Source organism: Oenanthe melanoleuca, chromosome 25, assembly GCF_029582105.1.
Source record: "Oenanthe melanoleuca isolate GR-GAL-2019-014 chromosome 25, OMel1.0, whole genome shotgun sequence".
Classification (NCBI taxonomy): Eukaryota; Metazoa; Chordata; class Aves; order Passeriformes; family Muscicapidae; genus Oenanthe; species Oenanthe melanoleuca.
This window is the reverse complement of record NC_079358.1, coordinates 1,074,410-1,100,402: the sequence shown is the minus strand read 5'-3', so window position 1 is coordinate 1,100,402 and position 25,993 is coordinate 1,074,410. Positions and strand designations below refer to the sequence as shown.

At 51.1% G+C, this 25,993-nt stretch overlaps 3 protein-coding genes across 7 annotated transcripts in view; 1 reads left to right on the top strand and 2 right to left on the bottom strand.

Annotated features, from left to right (window-relative positions):
• Positions 1-36: 36 nt before the first annotated feature.
• MSTO1 (misato mitochondrial distribution and morphology regulator 1) lies at positions 37-3,958 on the bottom strand. Of its 2 annotated transcripts, none has more exons than XM_056510883.1 (14): positions 3,760-3,958; positions 3,534-3,657; positions 3,396-3,450; positions 2,926-2,998; positions 2,798-2,846; positions 2,492-2,591; positions 2,285-2,402; positions 2,060-2,194; positions 1,825-1,977; positions 1,174-1,305; positions 910-1,094; positions 658-753; positions 463-581; positions 37-275 (listed from the first exon to the last, which is right to left on the bottom strand). In XM_056510883.1, exons 1-14 carry the CDS (start codon positions 3,832-3,834, stop codon positions 37-39), a joined length of 1,653 nt encoding a protein of 550 aa, XP_056366858.1. In that variant the 5' UTR covers positions 3,835-3,958. The 2 variants fall into 2 exon arrangements, with proteins under 2 accessions (XP_056366858.1, XP_056366857.1); XM_056510882.1 differs by having other exon boundaries at positions 658-756; positions 3,760-3,956.
• A 26-nt stretch (positions 3,959-3,984) lies between these two features.
• On the bottom strand, positions 3,985-20,335 carry DAP3 (death associated protein 3). Of its 4 annotated transcripts, none has more exons than XM_056510889.1 (14): positions 20,244-20,335; positions 18,868-18,933; positions 18,059-18,104; positions 13,793-13,897; positions 11,524-11,625; positions 10,660-10,768; positions 9,517-9,609; positions 8,528-8,658; positions 8,284-8,364; positions 6,490-6,648; positions 5,602-5,661; positions 4,511-4,600; positions 4,211-4,328; positions 3,985-4,096 (listed from the first exon to the last, which is right to left on the bottom strand). In XM_056510889.1, the coding sequence occupies exons 3-14, from the start codon at positions 18,098-18,100 to the stop codon at positions 4,011-4,013; spliced, it is 1,176 nt and encodes a 391-aa protein (XP_056366864.1). In that variant the 5' UTR covers positions 18,101-18,104; positions 18,868-18,933; positions 20,244-20,335; the 3' UTR covers positions 3,985-4,010. The 4 variants fall into 4 exon arrangements, with proteins under 4 accessions (XP_056366864.1, XP_056366862.1, XP_056366866.1 ...); XM_056510887.1 differs by having other exon boundaries at positions 5,602-5,664; positions 20,244-20,317; XM_056510891.1 differs by having other exon boundaries at positions 19,919-20,250.
• A 1,792-nt stretch (positions 20,336-22,127) lies between these two features.
• Positions 22,128-25,993, top strand: part of ASH1L (ASH1 like histone lysine methyltransferase) — a 62,009-nt gene continuing 58,143 nt past the window's right edge. The window contains exon 1 of the mRNA XM_056510645.1: positions 22,128-22,350. The gene's annotated coding sequence lies outside the window, so the exon portion shown is untranslated. The remainder of the gene's footprint in view (positions 22,351-25,993) is intronic.

The window sequence follows — 25,993 nt, the reverse complement described above, 5'->3', positions numbered from 1 at the left end:
CAAGCCACTCTCACTTCCCCCAGCAATAAAAGTGGGTTAATCTGAATCTGCTTCATCCTCAGATCCATCTGCTCCAAAATCTGTCTGGTAGCACTGGGCCAGAGTCCTGAGCTCCTCCAGAGCCTCCTGGAAGTCGTCCTGCTCCAGCCCAGCCATGCAGGAGCTGCTGCAGCGCCGTGCTGGGGGTGCCTGCAGCTGCTGGCAGAGCCCTGAGAGCAGGGAGTGCAGCCCAGGGCAGCTCTGCAGGGCTGCCAGCACAGGGATGCTCTCCACACCTGCAGGGGGACAGAGCAGAGCTGAGCCCCACCCAAACCTTCCCTGCCCTCTGCTGCTTGCTCTGTGGGAATTCAGGAACTCTCCACACTCACTCCCCACTCTTGGTTTGTTATTTCATCATTTATATTATATAATATCTTTTTTTACCTCTGTTAGGGTCTGATCTCTGTGCTGCAGAGTTGTTACCTGCTGAGGAAAAGGCCTGAGCTTTGTCCTGGAGGAAACCTCGTCTGCTCAGGAGAGGAGAGAAGAACTGGGGGAAGGGAGGCCGGGTGTCACAGGGCTGCTGCAGCACGTGGCATGTGCTGGGAGGAGATAAATGAAGTTACCCAGAGCTCCCTCAAGTGCTCCCTGTTGTAAAGCAGCACCTCCTGTGCCCACCTGAAGGCTCCTGGGAATTGGGTGTGCAGGAACTGCTGCAGCACCTGCTCAGAGCTCTCACAGCTGTGCAGGGGGGACTGGGGCTGGCCCAGGCAGCTGCTGCAAAGGAAATTCAGAGTTTTCCAGTCTGAAACCATCACTGCCTCAGCTGCTTTTCAGCTGTTTTGCTCTAAAATTAGCAGCACTCAGACACTAAGCTGCTCCTCCCCAATGGAGAGAGTGTGGATTCCTGCAGTTCAAATGCTGATTTACCTGCTGGGTTTCTCTTGGCAAATTCCTCGTAGCACAACAGACTGAGCAAAGCAGCAGCTGCCCTTTTGCTCCCTCCAGGAAGACAGAAGCTTCCAGGGCATCTCCTGCTGCTGGCCACTTAAAGTATCAGGGAGCGAGGAGCCAGCCAAGGCAGGGAAGGGGAGAGCTGCCCTGGCAGCCACAACCTGGATTGGGGCACAGAGCAGAGGATGCAACACCCTGCTGGCAGTGGGGGTGTGCAGAACAGCTGGGATTGACTCTCACCTTCCTCCCAGAGAAGGTGAGGGAGTCAGCAAAGTGCATCATGGAGCCCTGGGAGGAGCAGAGCCTGTAGGGAACCGTGAGGGTGTCGAGTGCTGCTGCCAAAATTGCACTGCTGTGGTAATTCAGGGAGGCCTGGGGAGGAGAGAAGGGCAGGAGTTACAGGACAGCTCCCAGGCCAACCTAGTTTTGTGTATTTAACAGAATTATGAACTCTGCCTTCAGAACTGTGCCTGTTAAACTGTTTAACAGTTGTGCCAGGGTTGGGATAAGCAGCCACTAATTCCAGCCCAGCTGTTTGTTAACAAATGCTTCAGTGCCAGTTTCCTTATCTTTCTTTGGCTCCTTACAGCTCCAGTGAGGCTGGAGTTACTCCAAGCATGGAGAATAATGTAGTGAAGCCTCTTCAGTGCCAACCCTGCAGGCAGCACCCCACCAGAAAGCACAGCTAACAAGGAAATGTGTTAATATTTTCCAAAGTAGGAAGAAAACTACAGAAATTGAAAGTTGGCAGCCAAGTTCCAGTGGAAAAGCAGGAAAAGGTCTTTGCTGAGCAGAACACCAAAGCCCAGAGCTGCAGAAAACACTTTGAGAGGGGTAAAGGTGCACAAGTTCAAAGCCAACCATGCTGGGTGATCCCAGTGCAGGACTTACCTCGTATTTTATGTATGGAAATGTCACAGGAGGCTGTGGCTTGATTCCCAAACTCCCACTGAGTGACAGGGGGCAGAAGAGGGAGCTGTGACGAGAGAGGTGGGCAATGCCCAGGGCCGTGTTCATCAGTCTGTAAAAACTGGTCTGAGGGTCCTGGGGGGAAAAAAAAAATAATCCAGCCTTTAGAATGTTGAAGTGTGGACAAAAATCTGTCAAATCTGTGTTGTTTACTCACTCCCACAGCACTCAGGACTGGAGTCAGGCCCCAGCTCAGGATCCCTTTCCGTGAATACTCGTCGTGGAGCAGCTCTGTCACCTTGGCACCAACTCCAGAGAATCCATTGTGAAGGTCACAGAGGACCTGAAAGCCCTGTGGGAAACAAGGGCAGCACCTCAGATCCTGCTTCATCTTGAGCAGGAAGTTTCTTGAAAGCAAGAGGAGCTTGGCTAAGGTGGGAACCTGAAGGTAATCACACTCCTCAACATAGAAGTGCAGCCGATCTTCCAACTCCTCAGCACAGGCAGGGTCCTGCAGGAGACTTTCACCTTGCCCAAAGGCTTCCAGACAACCACAATCCCTGAGAGAAGAGGTAAAGAGGGAGGTTTTTATCTCTTTTCTATATCCTTGAAGGCAAAACTCAGCTCGTGGAGCAAGCCCTGGCCATACCCATCGTGCAGGTACTGCCGGATCACGTAGACACTTTTGGGGTGCAGGGGCACGTTGAGGAAATCGGACCAGAGGCGAATGGAGGGAGTGTCCTGGGACCCTGCAGGGACACAGATGGGAGAGCAAAGATCCTTTCAGCTCTGAATGCAGAAATCACTTTTTAACTTGTCCAGTTTTTGAGCCCATTTGCTGCTCTGACCAGCTCTCTATAAACTTGGTCTCATCCCATAGTTCTCCACTAACACATCGTCCCGCAGCAGGGACTTCTGCCTTTCTGGAACTTCATCCCGAGCCCGCAGCACACACCTGGCCCCGCAGCACCGGGATTCCCCTTCCCGTCCCCGGCAGCGTCTCCCTATGGGAACAATCCCGGCGCGCTGGTTACGGGCGTTGTCCGGGCGGCGGGCGGGGAGCGGGGCGGGATCCGCGCTCACCCGGCAGTTCCCGGAGTCCCGCGGAGCGCAGCCCCCGCCCGGGCGCTCCCGGTAATCGGCCACGGCTCCGTCCCTGCGACACAGAGCGGCGGCAGCTGCGGCGGCCCCGTCCCGTCCAGCCCCAGCCCTGTCCCCTCCCGGAGTCCCATCCCGTACCGTCCCATCCTGTCACGTTCATCCCATCCCGTCTCGTCCCGTCCCATCATCGCATCCCATTATCCCATCCCATCTTGCCCCATCCCGTCCCATCCCATATCCCATCCCCTCCCGGAGTCCCACCCCGTACCGTCCCATCCTGTCCAGCCCCGTCCCATCCAGCCCCAGCCCTGTCCCCTCCCGAGTCCCATCCCGTCCCATTATCCCGTCCCATTATCCCGTCACATCCAGCTCCATCCCGTCCTGTCCAGCCCCGTCCCATTATCCCATCCCATTATCCCATCCCATCCCGTCCCGTCCCGCCCCGCACTCACCAGCTCACCGGAGGCTCCGTGCCCGCCCCATCGGCTCTGAGCGAGCCCACGCCGCCTGCAAGCACAGCCCGGTCACGGCGGGGCCGCCCGGTGCTCCGGCTCCCCCCGAGCCCCGTCCCCGTCCCCGCCCCGCGGTACCTTTCAGCTCCAGCGCCACCAGCCGCGGCGTGGGGCTCTCGGTGCCGCCCGCGCCCCGCCCGAAGCGGAGCAGCGCGGCCGCGCGGAGCTCGGCGGGCTCGGGGGCGCTGCGCAGCGCGGCGGCCTGCGGGGAACGGCGGGGATGAACGGGGATAAAGGGGATGAACGGGAGATCAGAGCGAGCCCCGGCCCCGCTCCCGGCCCGGCCCGCAGCCCCCCCCAGCACCTGCAGCCCCCACCAGTGCGCGCCCACGCAGCCCGAGTAGTGCCCGAGCTGCAGCGTGACCGCCTCCCCCGGCATCGCCGCAGGAACCGGGAGCGCGTCACGGCCGGGACCGCCCCGGACGGGCGGGGACCCAGCGGGGCGGGGACGGGCTCGGGCACGCGCACGGGACACGGACACGAGAGCCAGACACGGGCTCGGGCACGCGCACGGGACACGGACACGGACACCGGGGAAACGGAGCCTTTATTGCGCTATAGGGGCCCCGCCAGCCGGTCCAGCTGCCGCGGGTTGGAGCCGCTCAGGAACTGCAGCTCCGCCTTCCCGTCCTCCGTGTGCGCTGCGAGAGGGAGAGACACAGATTGAGGGGTGGGGGAGCGGCTCGGACACCGCAGGGCGGGCACAGCCCCGGGGTTTGTCCCTCCCCGGGTTCTGTCCCTCCCCTCGCACTCACCTTTCTCGTGCTGCAGCCACTTGCGCTCCAGGTAGTAGCCGTAGCAGCTCTCGAACTCCCTGGGGCTGTAGTTGGGCACCGGGATGGGCACAAAAGGGTCCAAGGCATCGAACCCCTCCTGGGGACAGAGGTCAGTGAGGGTCAGTGGTGGGGGTTGGGTGGGGACACGGCCCAAAGGTGTGTGTGATGCACAGAGACCCTGAACAGTGTCCCCTTGAACAGAGCCGGGTCACCAACCAAGATTTTTGTTTGTTTCCCGATGTGAAGTGGGAAAAAAACCCAAAAGGGGCCGTGACTCACCTTTCCCAGCAGCTCCTGGGGAGTGTAGGCTGAGCTGGGCTTGAAGAGTGAGCCAGTCTGGCTGAGGGTGGTCACAATGGCACCTCCACTCTGCAAGGCAGATCAGAAATAAAAATCCTGTTAGCTGCAAACCCAGTTTAGCACCAACCCCTGAGGCATCTTCTTGGAGGATGGAGCTGCTGGAGCAAGTACAGAGGAGCCACAAAGGTTCCATGATGGAGCTGGGCTGGGAGAGCTGGAGGTGCTCACCTGGAGAAGGAAAAGCTGCAGGGAGAGCTCAGAACCCCTGGCAGAGCCTAAAGGGGCTCCAGGAGAGCTGGAGAGGGACAAGGGATGGAGGGACAGGACAGGAGGGATGGTTTCACAGTAACAGGGCAGGGATAGATGAGATATTGGGAAGAATTGTTCCTGTGAGGGTGTGAGGCCCTGGCACAGGTGCCCAGAGCAGCTGTGGCTGCCCCTGGATCCCTGGCAGTGCCCAAAACCAGGGCTTGGAGCAGCCTGGGACAGTGGAAGTGTCCCTGCCATGGCAGGGGCTGGGACTGAAGGGGCTTTAACATCCCTGAATGGGCCTTAACATCCCATTCTGAGATCTGGATTCTTCAAAAATTCTGTAAGATTAACTTTTTATAATGCTCCTGACCACAGTAATCCACGTGAGCACAGGGAAAATACAGTTCATGTTCCCAGGGCTGCCATGAAAACTTTTCTTACCTATAATGGGTTTTCTGTGCAAACAGTGAAATGCTTTAAAAAGGACTTTATACCTCTAAATCTGAAGCCTACTCATTCTAGCTCTGAGAGGATTGAAAAAGCAGCAGGAGGAGTTGACCTCCTACAGCAAAATGTTCAGAAATTCTCATTAGTTCAAAAAAAATCAGAACCCAAACTGTCCCAAGGGCTCAGGATCCTACACCAGAGCTTGGCAGGGGAATCAGGAAATGCTGCCACACATCTGAGCTGTTCCCATTGTCCTCAGCTGGTGTCACCAACCCTGGTGAGACACTGATGCTGTGCTCTAATTCAGCAGGGCTGAACTGGCAGCTTTGGCTTTGTGGCACCTTGACTTGCTGGCAGTGCCAGGAACTCACCCAGTCGTTCATCAGCATCTTCCTGAGGTTGTGCACGAGTGTCAGCTCCTCTGGGCAGACCTGTTGGAGATTGCCTGCATCACTTTTTTATTGCCAGCAGTTTCTGTCTGACACATGAATTCCCCTCCCCTCCTTCCCATTAGGCTGGCAGGATCATTTGTATCCTCCAGGCACGTTTTTTTCTCTGCTTTCCCTTAGCCCTGCAGCACAGAGCCTGAGTCATGCTGCACTAAGCAACACCCAGGCCCTGCCTCTCCAACACCCACCTGCATTTCTGTCTCAGGGAGACACAGTCAAAATTGTCTAAAGCACAATTTGAACCTTTCAGGCCCCTCCAAATCCTGAATATTTTCAGGGATTGCCAGAGAACAAATAACTATTGAACCAAACACCCTCCCTGCTCCCCCCTGCAGCAGGAATCAGGGCAGAGCTCTGGGGGAATGATGAGGGGGACAATGATCCTTTAGGATTGGAGCTTTTATATTTTACATATATTTATAACCCTGCAATTTTTTAGTGTGTAACTCTGAACTCCATACAGTGTTAGCTGCAGTTTCCTCATTTTGGTCAGACACAACAGATTTGGGAATTGAGCACACCTCACTTTTCCATGAGAAATGGAAACAAAAGTGAGTTAGGGGGAGCAACCTTGGGATAAATCACTTCAATACCTGGTGCTGTAATTGAAGATTAACACCCAATCTGCAAATTGACCAAACTTATAAAAGTAAAAATGTAAAAAAAAGCAAAAATAAAAATGACCCATCATCCGTTTTTTGGGTATAACCCCTGGGAGGCTTTATCTGAAAACCCTTCAATAAACACAACCACTTTTCACTCCCTTAATTTTGTTTTTTAGGCAGCCCCAAAGGAAATCCCAATCCTCACAGGACTCTTGTCCTCCTTCCTCAGCGTGGTCCTGCCCCAGAGGGCGTTGACTCCATCCACGGCCACCAGGAGCCGGAAGGAGCCGCGGTGACTCTGCAGCTTCAGCTCCCTCAGCAGCACCCCCACGGCATCACTGGCACTCCTGGCACGAGCCAGACCCTGCAGGGAGCACAGGCACAGCTCAATTTCCTGCCAAGAGAGTGGAGTTCACTTCTCTTATCAAGGGAAGACAAACTGACAGTCAACACCCTGTTCGTTCCTTTCCAAGGAGTAGTTGGAGCATCAAAACCCTGGGAATTGGAAATTCTAACTTTGGATTTAGGGTAAATTTGGGAGAAAATTTCCCTCTAGGAAACAGATTCAAGCAGTCCCTCCTCCAACTGGTTCAGGGAAATATTTCCTCAGAGAGAAGTAGGAAAAAAAAACCTGTCCAAATTCTCTGGACAATTTTTTTACAGATCCACCACAATATCTTTTGGTGATAGTGAGACACTTTCTATTTCCCAGTCACATCTCTAAGATCTTTAGGAGAAATCTGTTCCACAAAGAGATGGATCCTCTGGTACAAAGGCTCAGCTGCATTTTGTGGTAAGAGAGTGAAGTTCTTTTACTCAAGGGAAGACAAACTGACAGTCAACAACTCTTTGTTCCTTTCCAAGGAGCAGTTGGAGCATCAAAACCCTGGGAATTTGAAATTCTAACTTTGGATTTAGGGTAAATCTGGGAGAAAATTTCCCTCTAGGAAACAGAGTCAAGCAGTCCCTCCTCCAACTGGTTCAGAAAAATATTTCCTCAGAGAGAAGTGGGAAAAAACCTGTCCAAATTCTTTGGACAATTTTTTTACAGATCCACCACAATATCTCTGCTGATAGTGAGACATCTTCTATTTCCCAGTCACATCTCTAAGATCTTTAGGAGAAATCTGTTCCACAAAGAGATGGATCCTCTGGTACAAAGGCTCAGCTGCATTTTCTGCTAGGAGAGTGAAGTTCACTTCTCTTATCAAGGGAAGACAAACTGACAGTCAAAAACTCTTTGTTCCTCTCCAAGGAGCAGTTGGAGCATCAAAACCCTGGGAATTTGAAATTCTAACTTTGGATTTAGGGTGAATTTGGGAGAAAATTTCCCTCTAGGAAACAGATTCAAGCAGTCCCTCCTCCAACTGGTTCAGGGAAATATTTCCTCAGAGAGAAGTGGGAAAAAACCTGTCCAAATTCTCTGGACAATTTTTTTACAGATCTACCACAATATCTTTTGGTGATAGTGAGACACTTTCTATTTCCCAGGAGTCACATCTCTAAGATCTTTAGGAGAAATCTGTTCCACAAAGAGATGGATCCTCTGGTACAAAGGCTCAGCTGCATTTTCTGCTAGGAGAGTGGAGTTCACTTATCAAGGGAAGACAAACTGACAGTCAACACCCTGTTAGTTCCTTTCCAAGGAGCAGTTGGAGCATCAAAACCCTGGGAATTTGAAATTCTAACTTTGGATTTAGGGTAAATTTGGGAGAAAATTTCCCTCTAGGAAACAGATTCAAGCAGTCCCTCCTCCAACTGGTTCAGGAAAATATTTCCTCAGAGAGAAGTAGGAAAAAAAAACCTGTCCAAATTCTCTGGACAATTTTTTTACAGATCCACCACAATATCTTTTGGTGATAGTGAGACACTTTCTATTTCCCAGGAGTCACATCTCTAAGATCATTAGGAGAAATCTAAATTTGTTCCACAAATTCTGACCCCACAGAGGTGGGATCCTCTGGTTCAAGGTGAGACCACAGCAGTGCTTGTTCCTTACCTGCTCCACCACTTCCCTCAAAGGTTTTCCCTCCTCTGTGCTTTCTCTTTTGCCCCACGTGTATTTTTTTTGTGTTTTTATCTGTGGGAAGAAAACTCTGATTAGCTTGGGGATGAAAGGAGGCAAAGCAATGCTGGATTGCAGAATGTGGGAGAAGAATCCAGCACCAAAGGGGATCTCAGGTGCTTTTCCTGCAGCACCTGAAGCCCAGCACAGGCACTGGGGGGGGTTTGCAGGCACAAACCTCTTGCAGGAAACGTTCATTGCAGGCTTTGAAGTTCTTGAGCCAGACTGAGGCCTGCAGAGGCTGATCCAGCCTGTCTTTGTTGTAAGAAGACTGCAAAAGCTCCTTGCAGTTCTTCACCCAGAGATGAGCTGTGAGCAAAAGAAAACAGTTGTTTTGAATTTTTTTTTTTTTTTTTTTTTTTTTTTTTTTTTTTTTTAGTCAAAATAATGGTATGAGGTGGGGGTGTTTGTGCTGCTTGTCCTTAATCTGAAATTCTGGTAAGGAAAGTCACAGAATCATGGAATGGTTTGGGTTGGGAGGGACCTTAAAGTGCCATGAGCAGAGACATCTTCCACTATCCCAGGTTGCTCCAAGCCCCAATATCCAACCTGGCCTGGGGCACTTCCAGGGATCCAGGGGCAGCCACAGCTGCTCTGGGCACCTGTGCCAGGGTCTCCCCACCCTCCCAGGGAGGAATTTCTTCCCTATATCCCATCTAACCCTGACCTCTGGCAATCTCCTGTCCCTCCACTCCCTTGTAAATGGTCTCTCTCCATTTTTCTTGTAGCCCCATTAGGTCCTGGAAGGTCACAATGAGATAAACCCAGAGACTTTTCTTCTCCAGGATGAACAATCCCAATTCTCCCAGCCTTTCCTCCCAGCAGAGCTGATCTCTCTGATCATCTTGGTGCCTTCTCTGGATTCATTTCAATAGCTCCATGTTTTTACTGTGCTGGGACCCCAGAGGTGGATGCAGCTCCATCCTTAGTGGAGAATTCTCCCTTGGGATCAGGGGAGGGCTCAGACCCCAAACTCTTCCCATGCTTGTTAAACCAGACTGGCTTAAGTACATGTGAGGAGGTGAGAGTAATTCTGTTCTACTTTATTTTGTGTTTCATGAGCCTTCTCCACTAAAGAAAAACAAGCCTAGATTGTGGTGGGTTATCCCACAGCTCCTGAAGCAGCTTTTTTGGTGTTTGGTGGTTACAGAGCCCTGCTTTTCTCACCATCAGGGATGTGCAGCACCAGCCAGCCCTGCCTCGAGCAGTAGTGAACCACATGGCACAGGGTCATGGTCTTCCCTGTTCCTCTCTCACCATCTCCAACAAGGACTGTCAAGGAAAATCTCTGAAAAACCTCTTCAGTTTGTACTTGAGTGTGATTCCTTCAGAAAGAGCATGAAGAGAGTTCAGAGCTCATCAAAGCAAGGATGGCATTTCATCCAGCAAACCCAGAGCTCCTTCTCCCTGTGCCCCTGTGCTGAGTTGGTGTGACCAGAAATGTGGATTCTGTCCCCATCTGTTAAACCAGCTGGGGCAGTGACCCTGATCTCCTGGCACACATTATCTGCTCATGGGCCATCTTTAAACCAGCTGGGCAATCATCTTTATCTTCCCACAGCCCATCCTCCCTCCAGGAGATATCTCCTGTTAATGGCCACTGAGTCCCAGGGCATGACTGATAAAATTCCATCATCCCACTGGGAGATGCTCCAGCCAGGGGAGGAGCCAAGCCTTTCCTACCCAGAGAAAAACTGACATTTTGGACACCAAGGAACCTTCTTCCCACTGGATCCTAGAGGAAAACCAGACCTTTCCACATCATCCCTGGAGCTTCAGAGGAAACTGCACCTTCTCCAGGAGCACTGCTCCAGCTGAACCACATCTGCCACTGCAGGAGGATGCAGCCACCATTGAATGGGACTGTGCCAACACCCTGACTGACTGACGGGTGTCAGCTTGGATTCTGACTCTGGCAGGGTTTGGGATTGTTCTGTGTAATACTGTATTTCTATTTTAATTTTCCTAGTAAAGAATTGTTATTCCTAATTCCCCTATCTTTGCCTGAGAGCCCCTTAATTTCAGTATTATAATAATTTGGAGGAAGGGAGTTTACATTCTCCATTTCAAAGAGAAGCTCCTGCCTTTATTGGCAGACAGCTGTTTTCCAAACCACCCCACTGAGCAGAGCCCATGCTCTGTGTGCTGACCCAGCCTGTAGCTCTGTGCCATGAGTTACAATAAAGGTCTCCAAGCTCTGAGTCCCTGCACTGACCACAGACAGTGGCACAAACACCTCCTGGAGACTCAGCCAGCTCAACCCTCTCTGCTGCTGTGTTTCTCTCCACCCCAGGCTGCAGAGAAGGATACAGATCACGTATCTGACAGCAGGGTGCCTGAAGTTGGAGCCCTTCAGGTATCCCAGGAGCTCCAGGGCCGGCCGGCGCACCATCAGCCGCGCCTCGTTGAAGGTCCTGATCTGAGAAAGGAGCAGATGTCACCAAGCTGTCCCCACACAGCTGTCCCCAGCCCTGCCTGCAGGCTGCCAGCACCCCCAGCTCTGCCCTCTGTGCCCAGCAGCACCCACAGGGTTGGTGAAGTGCTGCTTCCCCTCAGTGAAAAGTGCTGCTTGTCCTTGCTGTGCCTGGAAAGGGTTTTTTGGATCAGCTGTCCCACCCTGTTCCCACAGATTGAGGTGGGGGTGACAACCTGACCATGAATCCAACTCAGTGACCTGGATGTGCACAGCTAAGGAATCTGTCCTGACTCTCAGAGCAGAGCCTGGCACATCTCTGCCTCACCACACAAATCAGGAGACAAGATTGTTTCAGGAGACAGCCTGTTTCACACAGAAATAGAACCATGGAAAATATTTCTGTAATTCATAATGTGCTTGGATGTTAGAGATGAAAAACACTGGAATGAAGGCTGCCTGAGGTGGAACCCTCAAACTCTTCTGCTGCTGCTCTGGGTGGTTGACTCATCTCTTTTAGATGTTGAAAACAGCGAGGGACAGGAATAACTAACTGCAGTCTCTCATTCCTACAGGAAAACATCACAGTCACCAATGGATTTGGAATGGTTTGGGTTGGACAGGACCTTAAAGATCACCCATGGGCAGGGACACCTCCCACTGTCCCAGGTTGTTCCAAACCCCATCCAACCTGGCCCTGGACACTTCCAGGGATCCAGGGGCAGGCAGAGCTGCTCTGGGCACCCTGAGTGCATCCCTACCTGCTGCTGGAAGCGAGGGGGCAGCCCATGGGGGAACACAGCAGTCACCTCCTCCAGGGGGATGTTGTACAGGCGACCCTCGTGCTGCTCCGTGTGCTTGGCCTGCAGAGGAAAATGGGAACTGTCACCCTGGGGATGCCTCTCCTGGACACAGCAGGGTGCACAGGGAGCCAGTGTCCTCTTACTGGGGTGGTGTGGCCAGAAATGTGGATTCTGTCCCCATCTGTTAAACCAGCTGGGGCAGTGACCCTGATCTCCTGGCACACATTATCTGCTCATGGGCCATCTTTAAACCAGCTGGGCAATCATCTTTATCTTCCCACAGCCCATCCTCCCTCCAGGAGATATCTCCTGTTAATGGCCATTGAGTCCCAGTGCATGACTGATAAAATTCCATCATCCCACTGGGAGATGCTCCAGCCAGGGGAGGAGCCAAACATTTCCTACCCAGATAAAAACTGAGATTTGGAACAGCAAGGAACCTTCTTTCCACTGGATTCCAGAGGAAAACCAGACCTTTCCACATCATCCCTGGAGCTTCAGAGGAAACTGCACCTTCTCCAGGAGCACTGCTCCAACTGATTTCAGCCTGTGCATTCCCTGGAGTTCTGCACGTGGCAGACACAGACCAACAGCACCTGTGCTTTTCCATGGCCCAAACAAGAACAGGATTCCATTCTCAGCTTCATCCCTGCATGACTTTGGGCAGATTCCTTCACCCTCCTACATAATGTGGGTCATGTTTAGTCACTTGGAGCTGTGCTAATGGAAAGGTACACAAACTCTGATGAAGAATTTCATGTTTAATGTTTTTTTTAGTCCCATTTCAATGGGATTGTCTGGGGCAGGAGCTGGGGTGCCCCAGGCTTTGCTGCTGAGTGACCCAGCGAGCCTGGAGAGGGCTGAGCTGGCCAAAAAAGCTCAGGAACAAGTCAGAATGCCAGAGCCAGTTGCCTGGCAACCAAAAGGCAGGCACAGGACAGAGGGGACAATGGTGGCCATCTGGCCTGTGCTGTGCAATCCATGGAGACACAGGGGTCACGTGCAGCAGATCATCTCCTGCTGCTGTTTCCATAGAGACCCTGAGGAATCAGCACTGAGAGGCTCCAATTACACAGGCAGCAGAAAAGCACCTCAAAGGCTCCTTCCATTCATTTATTGCCCTTCATTTTGTGCTTGAGACAGAGTGTGAGGCTGGAATTGTGATGCTGCAGAGCTGGGCTGAGGTCATCTGGGGTGTGGTTTTTTTATCCCCTTCATAGCCAGCTCAGGGAGGCTTTTCCAGGGAAAAAGTTGAAATTCATGGTGGCTGATGACAAGCTAAGGCACATCCCAGCTCCTGCAACACCCCCTGGTGTGTGCAGCTCTGGAGAGGGATCAATACTGCTCCCAGGAGCTCTCTCCTGCCATGGCTGCTCCTTGGGGCTGGGCCCTGCCTTAGGGCTGTGCCCCCCCATTGCTGGAACAGCAGCACAGTGCCAGGCAGCACTGCTGGCTCCCAGCACGGCCCTGGTGACACCCAGGAGTGGCTGTGTCCCCAGCAGGGACAGTGGTGACACCCAGGAGTGGCTGTGTCCCCAGCAGGGACACTGGTGACACTCAGGACTGGTTTTGTCCCCTGGTGACACTCAGGACTGGCTGTGTCCCCAGAAGGGACAGGGGTGACACCCAGGAGTGGCTGTGTCCCCTGGTGACACTCAGCACTGTCTCTGTCCCCAGCAGGGACAGGGTGTCACCAGACCTGTCTGTGTCCCCAGCAGGGACAGGGATGTCACCAGCACTGTCTCTATCCCCAGCAGGGACAGGGTGGCACTCAGGACTGTGTCCCCAGCAGGGACAGGGTGGCACTCAGGACAGGTTGTGTCCCCAGCAGGGACAGGGTGGCACTCAGCACTGTGTCCCCAGCAGGGACAGGGTGGCACCAGCACTGTTTGTGTCCCCAGCAGGGACAGGGATGGCACCAGACCTGTCTCTGTCCCCAGTAGGGACAGGGTGGCACTCAGGACAGGTTGTGTCCCCAGCAGGGACAGGGTGGCACTCAGGACAGGTTGTGTTCCCAGCAGGGACACTGGTGGCACTCAGGACTGTGTCCCCAGCAGGGACACTGGTGGCACTCAGCACTGTGTCCCCAGCAGGGACAGGGTGGCACTCAGGACAGGTTGTGTCCCCAGCAGGGACAGGGTGGCACTCAGGACTGTGTCCCCAGCAGGAACAGGGTGTCACCAGCACTGTCTCTGTCCCCAGCAGGGACAGGGTGGCTCTCACTCACCGGGTCGCTCTCGCTGGTGTGGAAAACTGCTCGGGGCCTTTCTGGGCTGGACACGGAGCTCAGGCCACCCCTGTGTGCTGTGTGCAGGGCACAGCCACGCTCCAGCTGAGGGGACAAAGGGACAACAAAGCTGTCAGCAGCCCAGGATTGCTGGAAAACAAGGCAGGAGTCTGCTCTGTGATCCTGCCGAGGCACGTGCAACCCTGGGCTGAACTCTGATTGCAATTAGAATGGAAACTCATCATTAGCATGGGAACTCAGCATGAAAACCCACATGCTGTAGAACCAGATTGCACATTTAGATACTGGGATACTGGGAATTTCTGCCCCAAAATCATGGGAATTTCAGCCTCCAAATCCTGGGAATTTTAAGATCCAAACCCTGGGGATTCCAGCCCCAAAACCCCAAGAATACTGATGCCAAAAACCTGGAAATTTTGGCCTCAAAATCCTGGAATACTCAGCCCAGAACCCTGTGAGTTCCAGCCCCAAAATCCTTGGAATTTTAAGACCCCAAACCCTTGGAATTCTGGCCCCGAAAACCTGGGGACTCCAAGCTTTTAACTCTCAGAATTTCAGCCTGAAAATCCTGGGAATTTTGGCCCCAAACTCTGGGAATTTCAGCCCCAAAATCCTGGGAATTTCAGCCTCCAAATCCATGGAATTTTAACACCCAAACCCTGGGAAATCCTGTCCCAAAACCCCAGGAATTCTGGCCCCAAAAACCTGGAAATTTTGGCCTCAAAATCCTGGAATACTCAGCCCAGAACCCTGTGAGTTCCAGCCTGAAAATCCTGGGAATTTTAGCCCCAGAATCCTGGGAATTTCTGCCCCAAACCCTTGGAATTCTGGCCCCAAAAACATGGGGACTCCAAGCTTTGAACTCTCAGAATTTCAGCCCCAAAATCCTGGGAATTTTAGCCCCCAAATCCTTGGAATTTTAAGACCCAAACCTTGGGAACTCCTGCCCCTAAACCCTGGGAATTCCAGCCTGCAAATCCTTGGAATTTTAAGACCCAAGCCCTGGGGATTCCAGCCCCAAAATCCTGGGAATTTCAGCCTCCAAATCCATGGAATTTCAAGACCCAAACCCTGGGGATTTCAGCCCCAAAATCCTGGAAATTTCAGCCCAGAAATTCCAGTTTCTGCACTGAAACCATTCCCACCTGAAGCCCTGCACTTGAGTTTTACCCCACAAAATTCCTTAAGATCCCACATGCAGACATGAAGTGCCCACCACGTTTCTGCCTACACTGAGGAGTGGCAGCACCCTGAAAATTCAGGCTGTCTAGCAACCCATAATCACCTCAATTACTGAGGGATTAGTGCAGCTCTGCCCACTATTTGCTATTTATAATTACACTCCCTCACTGATTTCCCTGACTGTGTCCCTGCATCCAGACTCTGGCATTAGGATACAGACGTGGCTGAGAAACCAAAACAGCCAGCTAAGCTGATTAATTCATTTTTCCCCAGACAGGCTGCTGAAGCCTGCCTGCAAAGCCCAGCCAAAACAGGCAAGAAAGTGAGCAGTGGCAGGACAAGCATTTTATTATGCTGTGGTGAAAGAAAACACAAACATTTGTCAGTGATTTAGAAAGTGCATCCTCCAGACAGGCTCTGGGAGAAGCTGAGAGCCCCTCACAGCACTGCCAGGGCCAGTTGCAGCTGAACAGAGCCAGCAGTTTCCTATTTTTGGGTGAGAGCAGCAGAATGCAAAGCTCAGAGGCAGGGATGGCATGACACAGCTCTGCTGCCACCCCAGGGCTCCTCAGGGGGCCACTGCAAAGCCACAAGGGCTCCAGTGAGAGGGGGATTACCCACATTCCAGATGCCTGAATCAGCATTTGGGCACTTGCCCTCCTGTCAGGGAAGGAATTAAATCAGTCTGGAACAAACAGCTGCAGTGCAAATAGGGAGATCACCCAGCACACATCTTGTTCCCACCTTGCCCTTTTCCTTCTCAAATCCAAATGATCCTTTAAGATGGCTTATTTGGCTCTGTTTAGCTTAAAATCCATGGAGGTGACAATTTACAGCTTTGAGTGAGGCACAAAGATCCCAATTTAATACATGAATAACTACAGAAAATGCCAGCCTGGAATCAGAGTCCCTCTCATTTCCCTTGAACAGGGTGCTCAGAGAAGCTGCCCCTGGATCCCTGGAAGTGTCCAAGGCCAGGCTGGATGGGGTTTGGTCCCTCCCAGCCCAGTCCATTCTGTGATCCCACATTCCCTCCTCCTCAAGCCCCAGGTGAGTGTGAGCTTTGGAAGCTCCCTGCTCATCCTTTCAATCACACAAATCCTTATCCCTGACCAGAGCAGTGGTGAAGGAAAATAAAACAAGGATGAACTTCTTGCTCAGTGTTCAGATTTTAGGGATGTGCAGATACAGCCTTGAGCTGAATGATGCTTCATCAAACCAATATCAGCAATCTCAAACTGAGCTCAGCAGGACCTGGAATCTCTATGGGACACAAGCCAGCTCCTCATGAGCTCTCTGAAGGAAGTCAGAATGCAAATGTGAGGAGATTTTAAGTCCACTCCTCTGGTCTTGCAGCCAAACACATTAAATTTGTATTTTTTTCCATCAGTACAGCACATGCTCTCTGTAAATGACCCCACCTGTCCCCTGCAATGACATTATTTTACAGTCAGCATGACAGCTTTTTCCCAAAACCCCCTGGAACCTCCTGGTGCTTTGGAACTTGGCCTTTGTGGGCTCTGGGTGTGGAAGCAGCTCCCAAGCACCTGGAGAGGGAAACTCACCTCTTTCAGGTGCTACAAAGTCAACACAGGCAGTGAGGTGGAGTGCAGAGTCCCAGAGATACAGACTTGCATTTCACCAGTCACTGTTTCCATTTACAAAAATCCACATTTTAATGCTGATGGCTCAGGGCACTCCTGCTGAAGCATTTTATATTTTGAGTTTAGAGCAGCAAGGTGGCCCTGGGTCCCTCCTGAACAAAAGCTCAGCATCCATCCCTGGGCTTTGGAATGGCAGGAACACCCAGAGAGCTCAAAACCTGCACTGGGCTCTCCCATCTCCAGATTTTGGGGAAGTTTCCATCTCCAAAGGACAGGAGGGGCCTCCCTGGGATCCCTGAAATGGCAGCAAATCATCACGTGGTGCCTGGGGATGAATCAGGAGTGCTGAGCCATGAGGTGGAGCTGTTCCTGCATCTTCCATGGATCTGGGAATGCCTGGTTCTCCCAGGGATCTGGGAATGCTGAGCTGCTCCTGCACCTCCCAGGGATCTGGGAATGCTGGGCTGTTCCTGCATCTTCCATGGATCTGGGAATGCTGAGCTGCTCCTGCACCTCCCAGGGATCCTGAGTTTATTCCTGTCTGTTCCAGGGATCCCAGGCTGCTCCTGTTTTTCCAGGGATCCCAGGTTACTCCTGTTTTTCCAGGGATCCCAGGCTGCTCCTGTTTTTCCAGAGATCCCAGGCTGCTCCTGTTTTTCCAGGGATCCCAGGCTGCTCCTGTTTTTCCAGGGATCCCAGGCCCAGGAAGGGAAGCACTCACAGCCAGAGCTGCAAAATGCAGCTGCAGCCACATTCCTGTGCTGGAGGGGAAAATCCTGGAAAAGGCAGCAGCAAAAACAGCTGGAACTCTTTTCCATCAGAAAACCATTCCAGACCAGCACCATGAGCTCTGCTGCTGTTTGGGGTTTAATGAGGCTCTCAGGATAACACAGGCTGCTGGGAGTTTGTTATCACCATGCTCACCCAGAGCACTGAGCCACTTTGTGGCTCAGAAAATGAAAAACAGGGAAGGTTCTTGCCCCAGAGGGTGCCCAGGCTCCCCAAAAATGGGCACAGCCCCAAGGAGCCTCTGGAGCTCCCAGCACAGGGTGGGATTGTTGGAGATGACTCCATGATCCTTGTGGGTCCCTTCCAGCTCAGGATATTCCCTGATTCTGTGATTTTTGGCAAAATTCTTCCCATTAGCAGCACAGGCTTTGTGCAAGGCTGGTGGCTTCTTCCTCTGGATGCTCCAGCCATGCAGAGCAAGTGGAATTTCCTGAGAAACACCTGAATGGAAGGTGCAGGATCTCAGCATCCTGGTTTTCCTGCTCAGGGAAATGTGGAAATGCCAGACCAGCCCTTTCCTCAGCCCACAGTGGGAGTTTACAGCCCCAGCTCAGAGGAACCACCAAAGTTTTAGCTGATAAATGTAAGAAGAATCTCACTTTTTACAGCTGTGAATTGTCATTCCAGGCCATGGGAAAGTTGAAATATTGGAGGTTCTTACAGAACTCACCTTCAGAGAATGGCAGATGAGTCCTCTCAGACTTCTCAGCATTTTTCTGCAGGAACAGAAGTGGATATTTTAATTGATTTTTTTATGCCTGATTATCTTATGCAGGTAGAGAAGTGTTTGTGTTGAAAGATCTTCATGACAAGGCACACAAATAATTCAGACCAAGTGTCAGATGCTCTGCAGTGACACAGACTGGTGATCAGCACCACTTGCCTAAGAAAAATTATTAATAAAATAATAACATAAATACCATGCCATTAAAAAAGAAACATTACAAATAGTTTAAAAGAAAAATAATTCCACTTTTTTTTTTTTTTTTTTTAAATCTAATCAAGTGTAAATAAAGCTAATAAAACTATTATTTTAATTATGTGGCATTTTCTTACAGACATGAACAGGAAAAAATACTTTAAAATACTTTGTAAGTGAAGGTATTTCATACTCCTAGTGAGGAGAGCAGTATTTTGTTGGGAGTGACTGGAAAAGGAATTTTAACTGCAGCTGTTCAGAGATGTAAGAGCTGCAGCAGCAATTCTTGTGAAGGAACTGGAATAATGCAGAGGCTGAAGGTGCTTCTGTGCCTCCAGCTCCATCCCAATCATTTATCAGTATCTACTGCTCAGCCATCCTTGGTTCCAGCACAGGAAAAACCCAAAACAAAACATTCAGCAGCTGTGATGCACAAATAAAGGCAAAGAATGAAATAAAGAGGTTTTGCCATCTCTGTTGGCATTTTTTCACAGAGCCTAGCAAGGATGCTTTGAGAATTCTGGGGTGCAATGAGTTCATTCAAAGGGAATATTAATTACCTTAATTCCTCAGGAGGAGCTGCTGCCTCAGTGGAATTGGTGCAGAACAAGACAAAGCTGCTTCACCTGCACAGAATTGCACCTGTTACTGCAGGGAGTGGGAAAACAGCCCCACAGGGGAGGGTGGGAACTCTGCTTTCATTCATCCAACTAAAATAAACACAGGAAAACAACCCCCACTCCTGCTATTTCAGGAATGAGTGAAGATCTCATCCTGCAGAGGAATTTTTGGTCATTTTAGTGAAAATCCTGCTCCACGTGGTTGGTTTCACATCAGTTTTAGCTGCAAAGAAAGCAGGGAAAGGGAAGCTCCTTTCTCAGCCACAACTAGGGAAATTAAGGAGTCACAAAGACTGAATTCTGTTCATACTTTTAAATTTCAAGTTGTGACAGTTGAGAAATGATTCGTGTTCATCATAACAATTTTGGAGCTTGTATAAACCAGAATACTTAAAATAAAAAAATAACAGGGACGTAGATAAAGGGAAATATATGAATAAACCCACTCTGTTTAAATCCCCCTGTTATGAATATTGTGTATATCAATTTGTAAAAGAAAAAAAAAAGGTTTTTTGTAGAACCAGATTTTCTGCCTTTGTGTGATCAATCCCAAACTATCTGCTAAAGATCAAACTTCCCACTTCTCCTGTTTTTTATCCACCAAGACCCGATGGTTCCATGGCCAATTGTCCCAAGAGCTGTCCCACGAAGTTTGGAAGTTTCTTTGACCACCACTGCTTACCTTGCAGAATTATTACAACAAAACAATAACAATTATTGATTGCTACAAGGAAAACCAGGCTATAAAAAGGGAGCTGCAAACCAAGTTCGGGCTGTGACCCCTCACGTTTTCCCCTGTCTATATAAAACAAACCAATCGAAATTTTGCTGAATATCGAGACTCTGTTTCTAATTTATAACACTACTACTATGGAATCTTTTTACTGACTAAAAGCGCTACAGCTCCAGTAAAACTTGCTGATTTATTTCTACTTTAAGCGTGGCTTAACACACTTCAATCCACCCAAAGGCTTTAATTCAATCCCTGCACCTTGATTCCTCCTTGGAGGATTCAGAGAATCCCCCGACAGCTGCTGACTCCTTTTAAAATCTGTGACAGAATTTCCGAGTGTGCAGCGACCAGAAGATCTCCGAATTAAATAAAAATAAACCCCCGGTCGCTGCGCACCGAGCGCGGCCCGTTCCCCCCGGTGCCTCCCACGTGCTGCCCGCGGGTTCCGCTCCCCATTCCCGGTCACACCGGGGGCCGGAGCAGCGCGGCCGCTCTGTGGAGCCCCGGGGGGAGCGGGAGGGCTCGGCCGTGTCGCTGAGGGAGCCGCGGTGCGACCGAGAGGCCGCGGGGGCCCCGCACTCACCGGGGCCGCCGCCGCCGCCGCAGCCCGGCCGCTACGGGAGGCGCAGAGGGACACGCCGGGCGCGGGCGGGCAGGGCGGGAGCGCGTGGGCGTGGCCAAAGAGGGGGCGTGGTCAAGGAGGGGGCGTGGCCTCCCGAGCCGCCGTTCATTTGTTTAATTGGTTTGTTTAATTGGTTTGTTTAATTTATTTGTTTAATTGATTTCATCTCCGCCTTTGGTGGGTGCGGAGGGAATGCTGCTGGTGGTTTGTGGCCAGAAATGGAGGAATTAAATCCGCGATGGGTCAGGCTGGGAGGGATCGCTGGGGGTCACATCTGGAGTCAGAGCCGTCCCATAGCACAGGGTTGTGGCCAGTGGGTCTGGGATATCCCAGGGATGAGCCTCAGCCTCTCTGGGCTCTGCTCAGAGCCATCCCATAGCACAGGATTGTGGCCAGTGGGTCTGGGATATCCCAGGATGAGGCTCCACAGCCTCTCTGGGCTCTGCTCAGCGCTGGGCACTGCCCAGGACACAAGCTGTGCCTCCTGTGCAGGGACAGTTGCTGGGCTCAGTCCCTGCCCGTGGCTCTGGTGCCATTGCTGGGCCTGGAGCAGAGCCTGGGCCCTGCTCTGCCCCTCCTGCACTCAGGGACACCCAGGGCTGAGGCTCCTCTCCAGGCTGAGCAGCCCCAGCTCCCTCAGCCTTTCCTGGGCAGGGATCTCTCAGCATCTCTGGCACCCTCTGGGAGCTGCTGGCCCTGCTGTGCTGAGATCCAGAGCTGGACCCAGCACTGCAGAGGGGCAGCATCTCCCTGCCCTGCTGGGAATGCTCATCCTGATGCCCCCAATATTCCATGTCCCAGTGCTGCCTCAGGGACATCCTGTTTGTCATTTCTGAGGAGTCATCTGGATCCTCACTATTGTATTTTACATGCACAGTGCAAAAGCAATTTGCTGTTTGTTGTTTCATTGCCAGGTTTTCAGGTATCAACAGCTTAAATCTCTGCTTCTGCAAAGATTTCACATTTCTTTTTGCTACAGGTGTTTTAGCCCCAAGGATTTTTGCTAATGTGGGTTTTATATATATATGTATTGCTGTAATACAATTTTTAATTATTTTCTCCTATTTCTGCAGACAATGTTTTAAAACACTATTTAACAGCAATTACAAATGGCTATGGTAATTCCCATCAGATATTGTGAGCATCATTCCATCATTCCCAAAATATGGAGGATGTGGAACTGCTGGAGTGTGGGCAACCATGTAGCTAAAAGGACTGGGAGAGTTGGGAATATTCAACCTGGAGAGGAGCAGGATCTGAGAAGATCTCAGAGCACCTTCTGGGACCTAAAGGGGCTACAGGAAAATGGAGAGGGACTCCTTGTCAGGGACTGTAGTGATGGGACAAGGAGTAACAGATACAAATTGACAGAGGGAAAAATTTGGTCTCCCATCAGGAAGAAATTCCTCCCTGTGAGGATGGGGATGCCCTGGAAGAGGCTGCCAGAGAAGCTGTGACTGCCCCTGGATCCCTGGAAGAGTCCAAGGCCTTGTGTCATCTGCTCCATGACAGGAGGGATGAGAATAAATACCCTTTAAGATCCATCCCAACCCCTTAACATCCCACAATTCCAGCCTCACAAAAAGATTTAATGACTGTGAACTGGCAAGCGCGTGGGTGCGGCATTCGTGGAAAGATGGCTTTGTGTACCAAAAACCCACCTGCATCACTTTGGGGGAAAAAAGCGAATTTTCCTTTCCCGAGCGCTTTTCCAAGTGGGCGTGGCCTGGATGAAGGGGCGTGTCTTAGTGGGCGTGGTTAAATATTTGGGGCGTGGTCATATCGTGGGGCGTGACCGCCGCGCCCTTTGCCCGTGGTGGGCGTGGCAACGCTGGGGGCGTGGCCAGCACGGAGTGGGCGTGGCCAGCGCCGGGGGCGTGGCCGTGCGCTCGCTCGCGGCGGAGCAGGAGCCGCCGCCATTTTGGTTCCGCCGCCTCGCTCGGCTCAGGCCCCGCCGCGGCGGCCGCTCGGTCCCGGTCCCGCCCCGGCCCCGTCCGCACCCGGGCGGCCGCGGGGATGCGGCGCGGAGCAGCCCGTGCTCGGCCCCGGCCGCGCTGCCGCTGACACGGTGAGGAGCGGGCGGGCGGGCGGGAGCGCGGGCGGGGACTGGGGACCGCCTCAGGCCCGCGGCCCCGGGGGGAGGGGAGGCGCGCCGGGATCCGCCGCGGGGCCGCTCCGCGCCCCATTCCCGCATCTCCGCCGCGTCCCCCTCACACCTCATCACCGCATCCCCACAGCGCTGCGTATCCCCGGTGACAACGGGGGATCCCCGGGGGCGGCGCGGGGGGGGATCCCCGGCAGGGCCCGCAGCGGGTGCCTGACAGCCGGGGATGGGCTGAGGAGGCACCGGGGGATCCCTGACAGCGACGGCGGCGAGGGGCGGGGGATCCCCGGTGGCAGCAGCGGGGCCCGGGCCGCTCGCTGGGGCTGCGGGAACCGGAGACCCGCGTTGGATGTATCGGGGACCGGGCTGGGGCTGCGAGAACCTGAAATCCACGTCGGGATATATCGGGGATCGGGCTGGGGCTGCGAGAACCTGAAATCCACGTCGGGATATATCGGGGACCGGGCTGGGGCTGCGGGAACCTGAAATCCACGTCGGGATATATCGTGGACCGCTCCTGGCACCCGCTTCCCTGCGCATCCCCCAAGTTCAGGATTTCCCCGTGTGACATGTGGAGAACGGGGCTGGGGGTCTCTCTGCTCAATATTTATGAGGTTTTTTTTTAGTTTTTTAGTTTTTTTTTTGGTTGGTTGCCTTGTAGACTTTGTCATCTCCCTTCTCACAAAATCACACTTCTGAGATTTTACTTTCGTTGCGTTTTTAATCTCGTTTTGGCTTTATTGACCGTGATTTTGGGTTTAGGATAAGGTTGAGCCTTATCTTGGTCTTCCTGGTCAAAATCTGTTCCCATCCTTGTCTCTCCCTTCCGTGGTCTCTTGACTTTCTACCACCTGCTTTTGGCCCTTGGTTTGTGGTTCTTCACCCTGTTAATTATGGAGCAGAGAACTTGGAATGTGGGTTTCCATGCCATGGCCTCAGGACATGCTTTCACTGCTGCTGGCTGTGTGCTGTCAGGAGCCAGCTCTGGGAGCAAGGGCAGAACCTGTGAAACCCTTGAAATCTCAATTTTCATTTCCAGGAGCACTGCACCTTCTTTCCTGCTTTGTTTTAGCTGTCCTGCTTGCAGTAATTTAGCTTGCACCTGCACTCGTTTTTCCAGGGGTGAATTCTTTAGGATTTGGGTTTCCTGTGGTCATCCTTGAGGATCTTGAGATCATCCCTGGTGCCTCTGTGGGAAACAGAGAAGTTTTCAAGCAGCTGCTTGAACATATGGGGAGAGATGGGCTCTAAAATCATCATCTGTCTGCTGCTTCAGTTCTTAAGAAGTGTTCTTACTCAAAGCTTTTCTCAGCTGTCTGAGAGTATAAAAGAGAGGCTTTCCTTTTTTCATTTTTGAAGAGTTCTAAGTCTGAAACATCTTGGTTTAAAAGACAGAATTACCACAACTTCTTTTTGGACTTGAATTTGTTGCTACAGGCAGTCAGCAGTCGCCTAAAAAGGTTTGAGTGATAATAACCAGTGACAAAATTTGAGTTACAATTTCCAGAAGAAGCTTTTTTTTTTTTTTTTTTTTTTTTTTTTCTCCCCAGTTGTTTTCAAAAGTTTAAACTGTCCTGGAGGATATAAAAAGCAGTTTTTTTCCTTGGTGATAGAGACAGACATATTGGTAAAAATGGAAGTGTTGTTTTCACAAGAGAAAAGTGACAATAGTGTAGTTACTGAATTAAAGGTATTTTTAAACAGATATTGTTGTCTGTGGGATTGTTGACTTTTTAAAAATTAAATTAATTTCTGCTGCTGTTGGAAGGGCTGGTGCTGTTGTAAACACATTCTCCCACTCCAGTGAGGTCATGAGTCCCATCTCCAGCTTGCAAAGGGAAAAAAATCTGTCATGAGACCTGTTGTGATTGTTCTGTGAAAGCAAAATCTGTGTTTGTCCCTGATTTTCTGTCCATCACCTGTGGCACAGGTGTGGCACTGGGGTGGGTTGGGAATAACCAAAAGAATCTGTCTGGAGTTAAAGGGAAGTTCTGCTTTGCTGTGAGCTTATCTTTTACTGGATGGATAGAAATAAATGGGTTTTGTCCAGAAAATCCCCTGGAAGGCACTGGGTGCAGAGACCTCTCAGGGAGCTCCTGACTCACACTGTAGCAGGTGGGATAATATTTTAGGAGAATTCCCAAACTGCTTTTCCCTCAGCATTCAGTGTTGGCTGATGTTGGTACTCAAAGCCTAAGGGTGGAGGAACCTTTGCTCCCATCAAACACAGCTTGGTTATGCAGATTTTAGCAATTTTACCATGATTTGCATATGAATAGGGAACTTCTGAATTCAACCCTGTGATTCCAGACCTGCAGTCAGGTTAAAAACCAGGAGAAATTCTATCTCTGTCTGTTCCTCTGCCTTTCCTCCCACAAAACCTGGCTCCTGCTCCTTTCCTGAGAAGACACATCTCCTGGGATTTCTGTCTGTCACAAACACATCCAGCAGATTCTGATTGGAAAACATTTTATTTGTTACCTCCTGTAACAAATAAACAAAAATAAAGCAAAAACTCCTGGTAAATGTCTCCAGCTCTAAATATTTTAAGGGTGCTTGTGCAGGTGATCCAGGGAAACTCCTGTTTCCCCTGTTCTGGGATTGGGATGTAGAGAAATACTGTAAGGCTTTATCCCACTTTTTACTCCTTTTTTTTTTCTGAGTGTGGAACTTGTCTTCCTTAGCAAAGAAAAGAAGACAAGGAATTTGAGAGGGGACTGTGGGAGGCCATAGAGTTAGTAGTATTATTCTGAGATTTCTAACACTCAGCTGAATTGGTTTTAATGTCCCTTGGAGCTGAAGCAATGAAAAGAACCAAAAGAAAAAATATTCACCTTCCAAATATGACATGACAGTGTGTTTTCATCAACAAAAGCAGCAGCAGGAATGAACACAACATCCTGAATTGAGCAGAGGGGGAAATCTCAGTTCATATTGCTGAGGGAGTGTGGGGAAACATATCTGGGATCTGACAGCAGAATCAACCCTTGGCATTTTCTTTCTGGGAAAGCAGAGGATCAGAAGAACAGAAATCTTAGCAGCTGATGGGCAGAAAGGGTTTGGGATGTGGGACCAGGGGAATAAAGATGAATGCCAGGTATTAAAACTGTGTCTGGCATTAGAGAAATCATTAATGAACATTTAGTTCCAGGTGGCACATGTCAAAATGGATGTTAAAATGCTGCATAGTTAATTTTTTTTGGGGGGGAAGAAGAATTTCAGGAGGGATTTGAGATCTGCAGAAGCTCCTGGCTGAGGGGCTGGGAGTTTGATGGGATTTGCTTTGTTGGGAGGGGGTGAGGACATGTCTTGCTCATCACTTGAGAGGCCATGCAGGGATTTGGCTCTGAATCATTTTCAATCCAGCAAAAGTTTTGTTAAGATCTCATGGATGTAGGATAATTCAGAGCAAGACTTGGAACTTTGTGCAACAAACAGAAAACAGAAACACAGCTAAGTGCCTTATCTCCCATGGTTAAATATGATCATTTTAGGTCTTTAAAATCCCAAAGCATCAGAGTTTTCAGGGTAAATTCATGTAAGTTTTTATAGCTTCCTCTGAACTGTGGCTGTCACCAGTTGGCTGCTCCTTTGCTTTGACATTCCC

Bases quoted from the DNA above. Each gene is read 5' to 3' on its own strand.
- MSTO1 (XM_056510882.1), bottom strand. From the start codon at position 3,834: ATGCCGGGGGAGGCGGTCACGCTGCAGCTCGGGCACTACTCGGGCTGC. The intron at 2,195-2,284 runs GTTCCCACCTTA...TGTTTCCCACAG, and splicing joins AGGAGTGTGATTACCTTCAG to GGCTTTCAGGTCCTCTGTGA. The intron at 1,095-1,173 runs GTGAGAGTCAAT...GCCCCAATCCAG, and splicing joins TCACCTTCTCTGGGAGGAAG to GTTGTGGCTGCCAGGGCAGC.
- DAP3 (XM_056510887.1), bottom strand. From the start codon at position 18,100: ATGCTGAGAAGTCTGAGAGGACTCATCTGCCATTCTCTGAAG. The intron at 4,329-4,510 runs GTGAGTCACGGC...CTCTGTCCCCAG, and splicing joins CCCAGGAGCTGCTGGGAAAG to GAGGGGTTCGATGCCTTGGA. The intron at 4,097-4,210 runs GTGAGTGCGAGG...TCCCTCTCGCAG, and splicing joins GTGGCTGCAGCACGAGAAAG to CGCACACGGAGGACGGGAAG.